The sequence below is a fragment of the Lutra lutra genome, chromosome 11, assembly GCF_902655055.1.
Source record: "Lutra lutra chromosome 11, mLutLut1.2, whole genome shotgun sequence".
Taxonomy (NCBI): Eukaryota; Metazoa; Chordata; class Mammalia; order Carnivora; family Mustelidae; genus Lutra; species Lutra lutra.
The window spans coordinates 62535345-62551590 of NC_062288.1; the positions used below are offsets into that span (position 1 = coordinate 62535345).

The 16246-nt window shown below is 47.5% G+C and overlaps 1 protein-coding gene across 3 annotated transcripts in view; it reads left to right on the forward strand.

Annotated features, from left to right (window-relative positions):
• The window catches only part of MINDY4 (MINDY lysine 48 deubiquitinase 4), a 103391-nt gene that overhangs the window by 35474 nt on the left and 51671 nt on the right, over positions 1-16246 (forward strand). For all 3 annotated transcript variants that reach the window (XM_047694421.1, XM_047694420.1, XM_047694419.1), the window contains exons 6-7: positions 10199-10257; positions 15365-15471. In XM_047694421.1, coding sequence (XP_047550377.1) covers positions 10199-10257; positions 15365-15471 — 166 coding nt within the window. The remainder of the gene's footprint in view (positions 1-10198; positions 10258-15364; positions 15472-16246) is intronic.

Here is a 16246-nt window from a genome sequence, read left to right on the forward strand (position 1 = left end):
TTCCTTCAAGAGGATGTTTTTCTTTCCCTGGAGAAACATCAGCTCTATGCACCTTTTCCCTGGCTGTTGAGCAACACTTCCCTCTCTGCACCAGTCTCCTTGTGGAACAGAGCTCAGCCACACCCGGGGAAGTGGAGTCTGTGGAAAGGGCAGGGAGATAGGAACTGGGAGAGCTGCAAAACCTGTTAGCGGCTTGAAGGAAAGAGCAGCCAACCAGTCCTAATGCTTCGGGTCAGAAGGAAGCACAATCCGTGCTTCCCACATCCAGTAGATGAAAATGAACGGAGATGAGAGTCTGGAGCCTAACATTCTGTTTCTGGCTTTGCCCATTCCCTGGGGGGCCTTGGCAAAATCTCCACACCCACCCTGCCCCTACCCCCCTGACAGCACTGTGGGATTACGGTCTGGATGGTCTAGTCTAGATGGGGCTTTCCAGCCCTTCCAGATGAATGAGCCACATCTAGGTGAACTCTGAGAACTTCTCAGCTTTCAGAGAGAGCATCCATTAAATACCAGTTGTATGCTAAGACCTTGTGCCAACCAAGAGAAGGGGAGAATAATGCAAGGGAAGGTCACGCCTAGTATAGTTTTGTTTTGTGAATTGTGTGCCCTTGAAGGAACCCTCCCAGTCTGATGTCTTGGTAACTGGGTAAATTTCTTCTCTGTTCCTGGAATGTGCCAGAATCCGGCCTGACTCAAGGAAAGAGAAATGTTGGACTTGGTTTCAGATCTTGCTCTGGCTCTACACACTTCTCCTCAAGGGTGCGTGCCAAAGCCTGTGGGGAAGGGCGCATACGGAAAGATAGTTAAGCTGAGAAATCATCAGCCCAAAAGAACAATGGTCCGGGAGGCGGGAGTACGTGTGTTCTCTCCAGCTAGACAGGCAGAGCCGATGGCTTTTCCAGGAGGATACAGGGCCATCAGTGCCCCCTCCCTTCCCCCAATCTGTCCTCACCGGGCGATTCCTATCTTGTCCAACCTTCGTCATCATGAACCCGGATGAGAGAGACTTGGGTGTGCAGCCCAGTTCCCAATTAGGTATTTTCACTGGGTTCAGGAAGATAATTTATTTGGATTGAATTGTTAAGGCAGATTGCTTTCACAGTATTCCAAGCAGAATGCTTTCTCACAGGAAATGTCAGACTAGGCAATTCTAGTCAACTTTTCCACATCCTTAAGAAAAAAGAAAAGAAAGAGGAAAAAGGAAAAAAAAAAAAGGGATTGCTATATATGTTGAAGGTCAACCGTTGGAGCACTGGTTGCTGCCGGGTATGAAACTGAGATTTGGTTAAATGTTGTGATAGTGCAAGAGATGACTTCCCAACAGCCCGACCTTGAACAAGGCCGGCCTCGTGTTCTCTAGGCTTCACTTTAAAAATGCCTGTCGATTGGGCTGCCCAGGGATATAGAGTGCTTCCCTGGGGTTGGGGACATGGACCCAAAGGGCCAAACAGCTGGGAGGTGAGGACACCTGAGGTGCCCCTTCCCCTCCCCAGACTCAGTTTCCTCATCTGTCAAACCGAGGTTATGCCTGGTGACTCCCAAGCCTCTTCCCAGCCTAAGTTGCCACCATTCCCTTCTGTACCTTTACCTGGGGCGCTTGCTGAGCCACTGTAGGAAGCTGAAGAGAAACAGCAGGAAAGTGAAAAGAATCTTTCTTCTGTAGAGAACTAAGACTTCTTAGAAAGGTTCTTTTTAAATCATCTTGCCCTTAGGGATTTGCCTTGTCAAGGCTTACTCCTCCTGAAGTTCAGTCCTTAAGGAGAGCCTTTAAGCACGGGGCTATGGGACATCCCCCTGAGGAAAAGAACGGGACACAGCTGCTCCTGTGAGGGTGCCTCCTAAGGACTTGCTACCCACTCCCCACCCCCGCGTGTCCAGGAAGTACCTGCGGTGGGGGGAAGGGCTGAAGACTTGAATCACTCCATGTTCTGACCCTCCAAAGACAATTCTGGTGAAAGAGAAGCTGAGACTCAGGGCAGTTAACAACTCAAAGCAATGCCAGACTTCTTCGGTTTGAGCTAGCCCTGTGGCTTGTCTGTCCAATTGCTCTGTGTATCCTGACAATGGAGCAACTCTCTGCTTCGTTGCCATCCAGCCCTGTTGTTCATATCCAAAAGGAGGTTCTGTTAGAGGCCAGGAAGTAGCAGAGTGCTGAACCTGCAACCGGGAAAACCTGCCCCCGCTTGTCAGTTTCACTTGTCTTGGAGCATTGCCTCTAGTGTGTTTCCAGAAGAGTCCGAGCCTCGTGGGCTAGGGACAGCCTCCTGGGCTCCTGCCCTTCCGACTGGGATGCTCCCTTCAGCGCTGGCATGTTTCTGTCGGGTTGAAGTATGTATATATCAAGTAAACAAAAACCCTTCTTGTCTCTTGAACTTGCTGAAGTTTTCATTTTTAAAGTGCACCTGAGTATTTTTTATCAAATGTTTTGCTGTATCTATTGAGATTATCTTCCATTTGTCCCTCTGACTGGTGTGAATTCCATTATCAGAGTCTCTAGTGTTAAAATATTCTTGCACCACTGCTTGGCCATGATTGTCTTCACACTCATGGCCGATGCATTTGTTTGTTATTTTATTTCATATTTTTGGACTTGTATTGATAAGTTCAGCTGTTTGGATCAAGGTGCCACTAAGTCTCGTAACCACCGTCATCCTTACATCAGCGAACATGGAGCAATTCTGTTCGGGCGCTATTCTTAGCACTTGTTTGGACTGACCTGTGTAATGCTCACCACAAGCTTTTGAGGTAGGACTGTTAGGAACCCCATTTTATAAGGTTCGATTATGGCCAAATTCTCCTGTTGCATCGTCCCTTTTGTATCATTCCTTTTTGTTGTTCTGTGACAAGTAGGTTTACCACTGATAATGCTTGTTATTCCAAAGTCTATTTTTAATCTGATGATACAATATTAACTACATTGACTTTTAAGTGGTTAGCCACAAGAGATCTCTTTTCTCCCATGTGGTACAGTTCATCTTTTTGTGTCACATGCCTTATGAAACTTCATATTGCGAATTAAGAAAAATCAGTTTGGGTTTCTTGTCTTTTAACTGGCAAGATGAATTTGTTTGCTTTTATTATAATTACTGATGTACTTGAATTCGTCTGTATTCTATACTTTTTTTTTTTTAAGATTTTATTTATTTGATAGAGAGAGACACCATGAGAGAGGGAACACAAGCAGGGGGAGTGGGAAAGGAGAAGCAGGCTTCCCGCTGAGCAGGGAGCCCGACATGGGGCTCCATCCCAGGACCCTGGGATCATGACCTGAGCCGAAGGCAGACGCTTAATGATTAAGCCATCCAGGCGCCCCTGTATTTGGTACTTTCATTTTGCCATATGCTTTTTCTTTATTTCCTCTTACCCTCTTCTTTTCCTTCCTTTTTTTTTTTTTTTAATTAACCATATTCAAGTGAGTGATTCGGTGTCATTCAGCACATTCACAGGGTTGCATAACCACCACTGTGTACTTCCAAAGCATTTCCTTCTCTTCAGAGTAAAATCTCTTTTTACCAAGCAGTTTCTCCCTATTCCTCCCATCCCCTCATCCCTAGAAACCCACAATCTGCGGTGTTTCACATAAAAGGAATCATACCGTACGTGACCTTTGTCTCTGGCTTCTTTCCCTCCATGTCATGGTTTTGTGGTTCATCACATCGTAGCACATGTCAACGCTTCATTCCATTTATGGTGGAATAATATCCCATTGCATAAATATACCGTGTTTTGTGTATCCTCTCATTTGCTGGTGGACACGTGAGTTGTTTTTCCTTCGTCTCTTGGGAAGAGTGCTGCTATGAACTCGTGTCCCTGTGTTCACTTCTTTGGGGTACATACCCAAGAGTGGAATTGCAGGGTGGTGTGGTGATTCGATAGTCCACGTTTTTGAGGAAACGCCAAACTGTTTTCCACAGGCACTTTCTTGTGAATCGAGTTGGTGTTTATTTTTTCTTCTAGGGCTTTCTGATTTGGACATTATAGTTGATGCTTTGACTATTTTAGCAGTTACTCTTAATTTCTTTTTGGTCATAATTGACTTAAAGTTTCAGTTTAATCAGTCTCTCTGCCCCCTCAAAAAATACAAGGATTTTAGAAAGCTTCAGCTGTTCCCACATTTCCCGTTCCCACATTTCCTGTGTATAATCACCATCTAGTATTATCCCTGTGTTTTGAACTACCCCCTAATTAGTTGCTATTGTTATTTTTTCTATCATCAGCTCTCATTTAGGTTTATCGACATGTTTATAGATTTCTTTTCTTGTCATTGCCTCAGTCCTCCTCTTTTCTCCTGGGTTCACTTCTTCTTGCTAAAGTAAGTCCGTGAATGGTTTCTTCAGTGAAGGTCTGTGATGATGATCTTTTTCAGTCTTTGTCTGAAAATGTCTTCATTTTGACCTTACCTTTACTAGTTTGAATATTAAAGATGTATTTGTTAAAGTAATTTCGTTTATAGATACTCTGCCTTCTGCTAAGATTTTCTCCTTGTCCATTAATGTTCTCTCCATTTAATGTGTCATTTCAAGAATGACATGTATAGGTGTGCATTGATTTCCACGTGTGCCATTTGAGCTTCTTAGGTTTTCTGTGAGGGGTCATGTCTGCTGAGTCGTTGGCCATTATCTTTTCTATATCTCCTTTCTCATACCCTCTTTATTTTTCCTTCTAGAACTCCTTTCGATAGGCATTGGAATGAAAGATTTCCCCTCCACATCTCTTCTTTGCCTCTTTCACATATTTTCTCACTTGGGGTTGAGTTGCATTCCAGGTCATGTCATCTGATAGTAATTTATTAGCTCTTCATTGTATCCCATCTCCTGTTAAAGCTTACCCCAAGTCTCCCCCCTCCCCCCACAATGTAAAGCAGAGGTAACCTATAGAAAAGTTGGAAGAACAGAAAAATGAATGCCCATGCCATCTTTATGTACACTCAGCAGTTCTAGGATTTTGTCACACTTTGTTTTTTCATTCTTGCTTCTCTTCTCTCCTCCCCACATATAGTATATATATTTGTAACACACACACATTTTTAAAAGATTTTATTTATTTATTTGGGAGAGAGAGAAAGAGATCAGGGGGAGGGGCAGAGGGAGAGGGACAAGCAGATGCCCCACTGAACAGGGAGCCCGAGGTGGGGCTCGATCTTAGGACCCTGGGATCATGACCTGAGCCGAAGGCAGACTCTTGGTCAACTGAGCCACCCAGGCACCCTCTGTCCATTGTTATAAAGGGAACTTCGCCTATTGCCATTAATGAGAAATTGGTAACTTTTAGACTACATGAATATTCTGTTCCTCAAGAATGTTTCAGCTGCTGGTTTTAACATCTATTAATAATCTTTTCCTGTATTAGGAGTTTATAAAATGATGATTATCTAATTTTTATAATTTTCTCATTCCTTTTACACTTATGATTCAATCGATGGTGTTTACAGAGAACTTTCCATGACCCATCCCTGTCCACCCCCTCACCCCCAGCAGCAGGCTCATGGGATTTAGCATATGTTTCATATGTTAGAATCACCATCCTTCTATGTCCATGAGGTTTTTTAAAAAAATTTCTATGACTGTATGTACTTTTCAAAACTGCCCATTCTTTTTTTTTAATAACATCTGTTTATTTTCTAATGATGTCCATTCCTATTAAAAAAGTTTCCCTACTCTAATTACAGCCTCTCTTAGAGTTCTATTATCGCACGTTCCTGGGAGTCCTTTTGGTTGTGTCACCTGGCTTTCACTTGTGGTGTGTGATTTTCTCATATACTTACTAGCTCTTTGTTTTGAGCAGATTTTCAGTGGCACTTCAAAAAATCTCTCTCTCTCTCTCTCTTTCTCTCTCTCTCCTGGGGAATCTTGTGCGACTTGCTTCGTCGAAGTGCCGCTCTGGATAATTTTACATTGCTTTAGTTAGGTGTGCTGGGCTCTCCCTGTCTTGGGAAAATTTTGTGTCATAGTCTGGATTCTTGTTCCACATGAGTGGGGTCAGTTTGGACTCCATTCACACTGGGTTCTGAGTTGCCATCAAATAGAATATATAGTAAGTGGTCGATATCTTTATTCCTGTGGGACACCTTTCTTTTATACTCTGCAACTAATTCAGTCAAGTATCTAGTGCCAAACATCGAAGAAGGAGCATCTCCTTGTCTTTTCGTGTTAAGAGCTAGTGAACCATTTGGAGTGTGGGGCTATATAAGCGGGAAAGCATCTTCAAAACTAGTGTGGCCCAGGCACACAGCAATGAGCGTTCCCAGGCTTCCCCCGAGGTACAGATGAGGCACCTGGGGCCCACAGACGGGGGCTGACTTGCCCAAGGGCATGCAGGGGTTGGGAGAAAAGGGACAAGAACTTAGGTCTCTGATTAGCCCTTCCCCCCGACCCCAGCCAAGATTTGGTTATCTGGGATTGAGTCCTAACCCCATGGAGCCCCAGATATCCACAGTGTCCTGGCCCTGGCTTCTCCCTTGGGACCACAAAAGGGAGTATGGGTGGGAACTGGTGACCTCAGACATGGCAGGCAAACTGGGTGTCTATGGCCCAGGTCCCATGGATTTACTGGATGTCCACTATGACACATGTCTCTGCGTTATCTGCACCATCAAAAGTGTTTTGAATCCTTAATTTATCTTGTTGTCATTGTTTTCCATAATAGTTTTCACTCAAAGGCAAGAACATGCTTTTAAACTGACCTTTTAAACTTTGTAATGCTCATGCCACAAAGGGACACATGAAAGGAACAATAAGCACATTCCCTAAGCGTGAGCATAATTGAAGTCTCCTCCGGTGATGAGATCTATGGGAAACCGGCACAAAGCATCTGAGCTGGGCTTCTGCAGCTGATGGATGGTGCTCTGGGTGGAAGTCCCATGACCCGGGACAGGCCCTGCTGTACCCTATGTGGCAAGAACATCATCTCCACCCTCTCGCTCTGGCTCTCGGCCGCCCACGTGCCCTGAGGCTTTGCCGTCAGGAGCCAAGAGGACCACTGGGAGGTTTGGATTTTGTCCCGTGGGCCACAGGAAGCCATGGAAGGTTCTGGGTAGGGAAGGAAGCATAAAATAGAAGAAGGAATGTAATAGAGCCATTGGAACCAGCAGCCCAGGTTTGAGTTCTGGCTCGAGCCCTTCTAAGTTGTGGGACCTTGCGTGAGTCACCTAGCTTCTATAAGGGTCACTCTGGTACTCAGCATCTGTTTATGGAGCACTGGCCGGGTGCTGGGCACGCAGGGTACAGAGGTGACCAAGAGAATTCTGTGATCCTTCGTCCCTCCTTGTGATTTCTCTCACCGTATGTAGAATCCCACGGCTGATGTCATGAATTCCCACAGACTTAGTGGCTCAAAACATCATGAATGTATTCTCTCACTGTCTGGATGATCGGGGTCTGAAGTCAGTCCACTGGACTAAAGTCAAGGTGTCGGCAGGTTCATTCTTTCTGGAGGCCCTAGGGGAGTATCTGAGCTTCTCATGGCCACCCCACTCCTTGACTTGTGGTCCTTCCTCCACCTTCAGAGTGCATCCCTCCAACCTCTACTCCCAGCACCACACACCTCTCCTCTTCTGTGTCCAGTCTCCCTGGGCTTCCCTTCTCAAGAACACTTGCAATTACATTGCTTCCCCTTGGGTAATCCAGGATACCCTCTTTCATCCTAAGATCCTTTCCTTAGTCCCATCTACAGAGTCCTTTCTGCCATATACGGTACCATTCACAGGATACCTTTGGAGGCCATCATTCAGCCAACCGTACCACATCAAATTGCAATTTATGTCTGTTAATTTTGTATGCCTGGGTCTCCCTTGGGCAGGGAGGTGGACCTGCCAGATTACAGCCACATGTTTGCTGGATGAGTGGGGGAGGAAATGAATGAATGCATGTGTGGAGGTGAGATGGAAGTGGCATACCTGTAGAGGATGAGTGCGAGTTTGCTGAAGGACATTCTACCCCAGTTGAAGGACTTAGGAAAAGGTAAGAGAGGCCGAGGTTGGGGAGCTCAGGATGCAGGGAATGTGCGTGCAGCGTGAGGGTGCAGAGAGAGTGGGGGCTGGGGCAGTAGGTGGCCAGCTCAGGGGAAGACCATAGGGCACCCTAATGGGCCTGGATTTTCTTTTATTTTGCTTATTTATTTTTTATTTTTAAGTAATCTCTACACCCAACATGGGGCTTGAACTCACAACCCTGAGATCAAGAGTGGCATGCCGCACTGACTAAGCCAGCCAGGTGCCCCATCCTGGATTTTATTTTTCAAGGAAGCCATATATATGGTGGTTGCCGCCTTGTCTCTGGGGTCATTGCCTGGCTTCAGATTCCTGTGCCGCCACTCACTTACTATGTCCTGGGAGAAATCCTGGATCTCCGTGAGGCTCAGCGTAACAGCTCCTTCCTAAGGCTGCCCCAAGAAGCAGATGGCTTTTGTGGCCTACAAGGCACTCAGCACAGAGCCTGGAGCAGCCAAAGGAGTCAGTGAGTATTTGCTGTTACTACTGCTGTCGTTTTTATAAATATTATCGTTGGGGGTGGTGATGATGGCAAACCCTTGAAGAACTTCAGCCAGGTTGTGGCACAGTCAATTTTGTTTTTTAGAAAGATGCTCTTACACCCCTGTGAGGATGTGGGGGGCCGGCATGGGGTGGGGCATCACACTGGGGTTGGGAAACCAGTGAGGAGGCTATTCCAGTGATCTGGGTGAGAGACCAAGAGGCAGAGAGAGGAGACAGGTGCAAGAGAGATGCTCTTTCCTTTGGGATATTCCAGAGATGTCTTTGCTCCTGCTGTTCCCTGCGTGGATGTTTCAAAGCAGATGTTAGAGGCCTTTAGCACCATGCTTCAATATTCACTGTTCAGAAACAGGGAGGCATCTGGCCTTCGTCTCCGGATGGAATAGTGACAGAAGGGACAGATAGAAGTGGGACTCAGGTCCTCAGCCTTTAGAGGCAGAGCCAGTGGTGGTGGGAGGGGTACAGGGACAGAAACTTCTGGTGAAGTTATAGCTTCTCATTGCCTTGTCTGTGACCCAGTATCTGTACTGCCTCCTCCTTCACCTCCTTCTCATGCACCCCTCAGGCCTTAGATCTGCTTTCCAGCTTGTTCTTTTACTAGTCCCCAAGAGAATGCTTGTCTAACCCTGGTAGCATAGAGACGTAGGAATTTTGTGGCTTTGAGTTGAAGAACATGGGCTTGAACCCAGTGAGGGGGGGATTAGGCCTGCCTGGGAGGGTGGGGGAAGGCGCTCTGTGTTCCAGCACTCTGGGCCAGAGCAAGAAACTCAGAGTCTGAAGCAGTATGTGTGCCCAGATCTGGTACCATGCGTCCTCCATGATCCTCCACTCACACCCCTTCATACATCTTCAGGAGGAAGCCAATTCAATAGAATGTAGCACGGCAAGATTACGATTGTTACTTCAATCATATCTTACCCTGCAATGATGTTGGAGGAAAATATATTTCAATGCCATGTTCAAAAGGGCTGTCATTTTTAACATAGTAAATGGGTTTTCAGAGAGTGATGTAATTTGTTATTCTTAATGCATTCTTTAAAAAAAAAAAAAAGATTTTCCAGATTGATGCATGCTGGAGGGGAAAAAAATATCTAAAGAGAGCTGAAATACAGGTGGGCCATGTTGGGAAAGCTCCACATGTACATACCTGAACTTACACATCAGACTCCCAGGACAGGTTTTTGGTGCATTTTAGAGGCTTCTTAGACATGGCTGCTGATGGCTTTATAAGAAAGCTGGGAGAAGAGAAACAAATGAAAAAGAGAACAGAGACGTGCTGAAAAAAAAATCTGCATAGTGACGACAAGCACTTGATTTGCACACGTGTGTACCTGCGTGCGTGCGTGTGTGCGTGTATGTTTTCTAGCTGTATCACAGTGACATCAGCAAGATACACTTGCATTTGGTTCTTGGCAAGCATCAGACCACGGGGTTTATCCACCTGCATTGGCTGGTGTGCATCTGTGTGTGTGTCAGTGAGGACACAGAATTGCAAGGTACCTTGCAATATGGCCATTTGGTCCCATCCGGTGAAGGCACCCATGACGCAGAGAGGGAGAGTGACTGTGTGAGGCAGGCCTGAATGGCAGGGTGGGGCTGGAGAGAACCATCTCCTGAACCCCCATCCAGTGCTCCCCAGATTCTTCTCTGCTGCTTGTATCCCGGTGTCGTTTTCCTCTGGTACATTGACATTTTCTTTTGTTCTAGGAAAAATCAGTTGCCAGCGTCCAACAAGGCTGATGGTGAACTGAGTGTCCTCCAACTTGGTAGGTGTCGCCGCTGTCTCTCTGTTCTGCCTGGCAGGGTCCTCAGGGCTCTGTTTGCTCTGTCTGGAAGGTGGTGGGGGTTTGGGGGCTCCTTTCCTCCCACCTGACCTTAGGAAGGAGAGGCTGGCCCAGGGAGTAGAGAAGGCTTCTCTCTTTGTGGTTGCTCTCTTCTTCTGCCTTCTGTCTTTCTGTCTTCGAGAAATCTTATAAAAAGTCTGGGCATTTCTGGACCCACACTGGTTGGGGGCGGGGGTTGGGGGAGTGCAGAGGAGCCTCTTGTGCATTTGGAGACTCTTTTAGGGCTATTCCAAACCTACAAAGGTCTCCAGAAGACAGCTCTGCCTGGGGTAGATCATCCTTTAAAAAAAACCCAATCAATGTATCATGGAGGCACAAGATAGCATGAAGAGTGTAAGTGTACACTGTAAGTGCTCAGCTCCATGCAGTTTCACACGCGTTTACATTCATGTCACCACTCTCCTTCATCAAGACAGAGAACATGTCCGTCTGGAACTCTTTAGTTTTGAAGCCGTCTTTTGTCTTCCCTCTCTGTGATTCTCTCGGCCCCGAAGACGGCTGTGTTTGCGGGGCTTGGCAAAGCAGTAGTAGAACAGATGACGGTGACCCAGTGCCCAGACTTGAAAGGATGAGGCCTGAGTGCCGTGGACATTTGCTCTTCTTCCGGAAGCCAGCAATCTACCTGCCAGGCCGTTCACACACTTTTCCTCTCCTTTCAAGCACCCCCTTTAAATGGAAGGAAAAAAAAGCCACGCGATCTTTAGAAGTTACTCATGTGAGACGTGCAGCCCGACGGTTTGCTTTGATGGAGTTGAAAGGCTGGGGCCTCTGTCTGAATGAGGCAGGGGTTGGTTTGTTCTCCTCAGCTCACTTCAGAGGGAACAGTTCCATAGAGCTGAAATGGTGGCCGGTCAGGATGGCCCGGCCAGCACAGGAAGGGACAGTCCCACACACGGCCACACAGAAGTCCAGAGCCAGCACGCACCGGCCTCTGAAACCTTTCTGTAAAGCACTGCACTTCGAGATTTTCCAGTGAGAGCCACTCCTGTCTGGACAGAAAATGAAGCACTTCCTGGCCTTCAGAGCCCAGAGGGCTTCTGTTGGAAGGAAGGCTTTTAGCAGTTCTCTCAGAACCCAGTTGTTTGAAGTGTGTGTTTTCCAGAGGGAGGCAGCTGCTCTTGGCTAGTGACTCAGCTAATCATTTAGAAAAGGGGAAGGAAATAAAAGGTAGAAGATCACAGAAACCAGTCATCAAGAGAAAGGAAGGGGAAGCTTTGGGGTAAGGCAGAGACAGGGAATAAAATTTGGTTAGAGGACCAGCATTTTCTTCCCTCTACCCCAATTCATTTTCCTTTGGTTCAGCTCAGCAAACTTTCATTAGCAATTACTTGCCAGGGCATAGATGAGGCTGTTGAAAGTATATTAAGGTGAATTAAAAGAGGCCTTGCTTTTTTGAAGGGCTGGGCTGGGTGGGACAGAGGAAGAGAGGTGTCCGCTGATACAACACATAAATTTAGAGGATGGTTCTCAGTGCATCACTGCTTCAAGAGATGTATAAGCCGAGTTCTATGGTGGGTTCCAAAAGTTTCCATAGTGAGGAGGTATTTAGCCTGGCTCTGAAGGTTGAGGAGGTCTTGCCGGGTAGAGATGGGCAATAAGCCTTGTGGGGGCAAGGCATAGAGTGTGAGAAAGAGTGATTCGCTTGAGGCGACTAGCCCATAAGGGAAGGTGTGGGGTTGGGGGAGCCGAGGCTGGGAACGAAGGTGTGGCAGGGCCAGGATGACCTTGAGTGCTACGCTAAAGAGCTTGACTGTAAATCATTAGCCAGTAAAGAGCCCTTGAAGATTCTGTGCTGGTGAGTAATGTGTGCAGTTCTGTGGGTTTAGGGCTCCCTCTAGGTATGTGTGGAGGACAGATTGTAGAGCTAAGGACCTGGAAGTTGGAAGACCAGTAAGGGGGCTCTTGGAATAATCTAGGAGAGTGTGATTGGTTCCCTGTTCTGTTGGGCAAAATCCTCTGGGTGTTTCAAGACCCTGCTCCAACAGTTAGCTCTGATGGAAAGCGTCTCTGACCCTCTAAGGCAGAACTATTTGCCTCTTCTCCTCTGCTCTTAAAGCCCCCACACAATCTCTGTTTTAGTACTCGTGTTATATTATTTTCTTGGGGCTCTGTGTCTCCCTCTAGGCAGTGAGCTCCTTGAAGGCAAGGGTGGTGTTTTACACATCTTTGGACCTCCACTCTCCCACTGTCCCACACAACCCTGGGCCCATCATGGATGCCCAATGAAGTGCTCAGTGAACAGACAGAAAAAGAATGACATATTCCTGGAATAGTGGTGGGAGTGAGGGTGGGCAAAGTGTGAGATGTCCTAGGGGTAGAATGATCTGGAGGCTGGATCCCCGTGGTGTGTGAGACAGGGCAGAGGTCTCAGCCTGGGTCCCTGGAGGAGGGCTGGGGAGATTCTGAGAATAAGTTATTGGAACTGAAGACTGGAGGAGTGCTCTGCTGAGATTCCTGAGTCTGGGGTGTTGAGGGCACTTCCGGGGAAGATATCTGCAGTCAGTGGGAAGGACATGTACGGACCTCTATGATGTATTACTGTATGTTTTCCTCCAAAGGGTGAATAAAATGGTATGGGAGACAAACTCCCTTGCTTTTTTTCAACCAGACACTTATACCAGGGCCTTAAAAATAGCATCCTCAAACCACTGGCATTTGCAGATGGTTTTGTCTGCTTGGCCAACATGTCATTCTGGAGTGCTTTGTTTTTCCTTCACATGGCGGTCCCACCACATCTGGGCCCAAGGCCTGCTATGTGGTCCTGAACCAGATCCCTGCACAGGGGCCAACTTCCTCCTGGCAACAGTCAAGGATGGCTGTTTCCTCTTGGGGGGCTCCACCCGGGCTGCTTCCCCGGGGCCCCCAGCTTTCATTCTTAGATTGACTTCATGGAGCCCCGAGCCCAGGACGTTTTGGCCCCGGTTCCCTCCCCGACAAGCTCAGACTAAACAGAAGCCTCCAAATAGGCCTAAATATTGCCCCTTGGGTTCCTCCAGGAAACAGTCTGGACTGGGGCATTGCAGGGAGCCCTCAGGGCCTGGTAGAGTCTCTCAGGTTACTCTTCCCTTCTGTTCTGGGCCTCAGCTGCCCCCGGGGTTGAATTAATCACACATCTCTGTTCCTCCAGGGAACATTCTCAGTATTGATCTTTGCAAAGCCTGCCCACTGGCCTCCTTCTCTTTACCTCCCTTCTTGCTCCCTTTCCTTCTCCACCTTCCTCCTTCTCTTTCTCCTCCTCCCTCCTCTTGCCTCTCTTTCATTTCCCTTTAGCCCCACCCTCACACTCCCAGGACCTTCCTCTCCTCAAGCCACCATTCCTGAGCCTTTAGTCGATATGTTTGCTTGTGTGCGTTCTTGCAAAATGTGTCGTGGGTTTGTGTGTATGTATTTGCCATGGTTGTCGATCGTGTTGCCTTCTGCTATCTCATTTGCATTCTTGCTTTCTCTGCCCAGCACCATGTTTTTAAGACCCATGCACGTTGCTGAGGGAACGTCTATCGGGTTGTTTCTTCAGGGTACTTTTATAAGGTCATCGTCACAGGGTGACTTTTTCAGAGGTCCTAACTAAGATTTCTCATTTAAATTCAGATTCTCATTTCAATCCCAGACTTACTTTTAAATTTTGTTCAGCCTAAAGGTGGAATGGTTTTCTTTTCAGTGGACTGGTACTCTGGGAGTTGGCCTCATCCTGTGCCTGGTCTTCCCCCATGGGAAAAAAGGAGACTGTAGAATAGGATATAAGGAATGTGTCCTGGGGATGTTGGCTTTTGGATAGCATCTCTAGAAGGTGTGGGGCAGGGACAATAACATGTCCCAGATGTATAGAATTATGGGAGGCAATGTTGATTTCTATGCAGTATAGCATACTTTTTAAATAATTGTTTAATCTTGGGAAAATGAGGAAAAAAGAGATTCAACAGGCTCTCTGGAGACTCGTCTGCTCAGCTTTGCCGGAGTAATTACCTCGGATTCTTTTCACTTGGGTCCTTCCTGAGTGTTCTGATAAATGCTGCGGCCGTGGGTACAGTGCGGGGAGGGAGGCTCAGCCAGCTGGGAAGGCACAGGCTGGGGCTGCCAACACCATGCTGTGACCCTCTCTGGGCCTCCATTGCTCCAGCTGTAGAAAGACTGTATGTGACATTTGACTCAGTGTCCCTTCTGGCTGGAGGTCCAGGGAGGTCTGGCTGGCAGGATGGCAGAACGATTAGGCGTTGGCCTGGGTTTTATCCTGTCTCTGCCACTTTTCCGTCTGCGTGACATCAGGCCAGTCCTTTTACCTCTCTAAGCTCAGTTCTCATCTGTAGATGGGGCTGTTGCGGGACTTAGATGCTAAAACGCGAGTGGTTGGTAAGTGAAAGCCACGACAGTGATAATCTGTTACTATTGTTTTATCAGGAATGGTGGAATTTTTCTTTCCTAATCCCGCCCTCTTCGTGTTTGCCTGGGGTATAGGTTTGTGCGGAATGCCCACGTTTTGTAAGAAAGGTGTCTGACTGAGGCTCTCCTGGGCCCGATTCCACGGCTTCAGCCCTAGGCTCTTGTTTCACTGCATGTCCACAGGCAGAACTTTCTAGAGGACCAGGAGCCAGACCACACCCACCGGAATCCTTGTGCCGTGGACCAGCACCAGGCTGTGACAAGGAGCAAAGGCCCTCACTCTGCCCTTTTTCCCTCTGGTGAAAACCTGGGAGCCCCAAAGGGGACAGGCAGGTGGAAGACAGGGAAGCCCTCCTTTCATTCAAATGCATCCATGTCCTTGGTGTTAAATGATTCTTTTTTTTTTTTCTTTTAAGATTTTATTTATTTATTTATTTAGAGAGCTGGGGGAGGCAGAGGGGGAGACAAGCAGACTCCTGCTGAGTGTGGAGCCTGATGTGGGGCTTGAGCCCATGACCTCAAAATCATGACCTGAGCTGAAACCAAGAGTCAGACACTTAGCCGACTGAGCTGCCCAGGCACCCCAAATGATTTCTTATTCTGTTCTCCGTGGGTCATAACAAGGGGCTCACATGCCCTGGTGTTCTTTCAGAGGATGTGGAGGATGAATTGGTAAAGGAAGAAGTCATCCTGTCTCCAGTCCCATCGATGCTCAAGCTGCAAATAGTGTCAAAGCCAATTGACCTCTCAGTGGCCAAGGTAAGCGTCCTCTTAAAAGTGTGTACTGATACATCTTGATTTGAATTGGTGTGAATCGGTGCAGTGTGAATTGATGCGGACTTGGTGTGAATTGGTATGGGTGAGATGGCTTCGATCCCTCTGGCCCCATCCATCTTGCATCTCAGTCATGTTTAAAGTGGAAATTCGGGTGTGATAGAGAAGAGCCTGAACTGAGAGTCAGGGGCCTCCTGGTCTTCTCCCGGAAGGGGTGAGGGTATAGTCTCCTCCCATTCAGACATTGCAGGGTCTTGTTCTTCTTTGGGCCCAGAGCTGCTTCCGTACACATGCAACGGGTGCCTCCAGAGCTGCTATGGCAACAGAGAACCGTCCTCATTAGACCCGCTCTTTAACACTCATCTCCCAAGCGGGGCTCAGGCTGGACTGCAGTAAGGGAGGACAAGTGGGTGTTAATAATTCCTCAGCACTGTTGGGTTCACACCAGTGGCCTCCTGGAGGGACTTGAGGTCATAGGACTTAGGGAGCAGGTTCCTGGCCTTGTCAACCTCCTCTGCAGGGATGCCCTGGATTCCTTACCATATCAGCTGCCAGATGGCCTCACCCCTCCCCTTGGCCAGCAGTTCCTGATGCAGTGCCACTCCCGCTGTCTTCCACTGGCTCTTGGGCCAGGATGCAGGAAGAAAAGCTAAAACGCTTGGGGACACTGTTGACCCTCTTTTCTTCCCACCTATAAATATTTACTCAGCACACAGATTAAAAAAGTCAAAGATTTTTCTAGAAGTTTTATGCCTTCCCC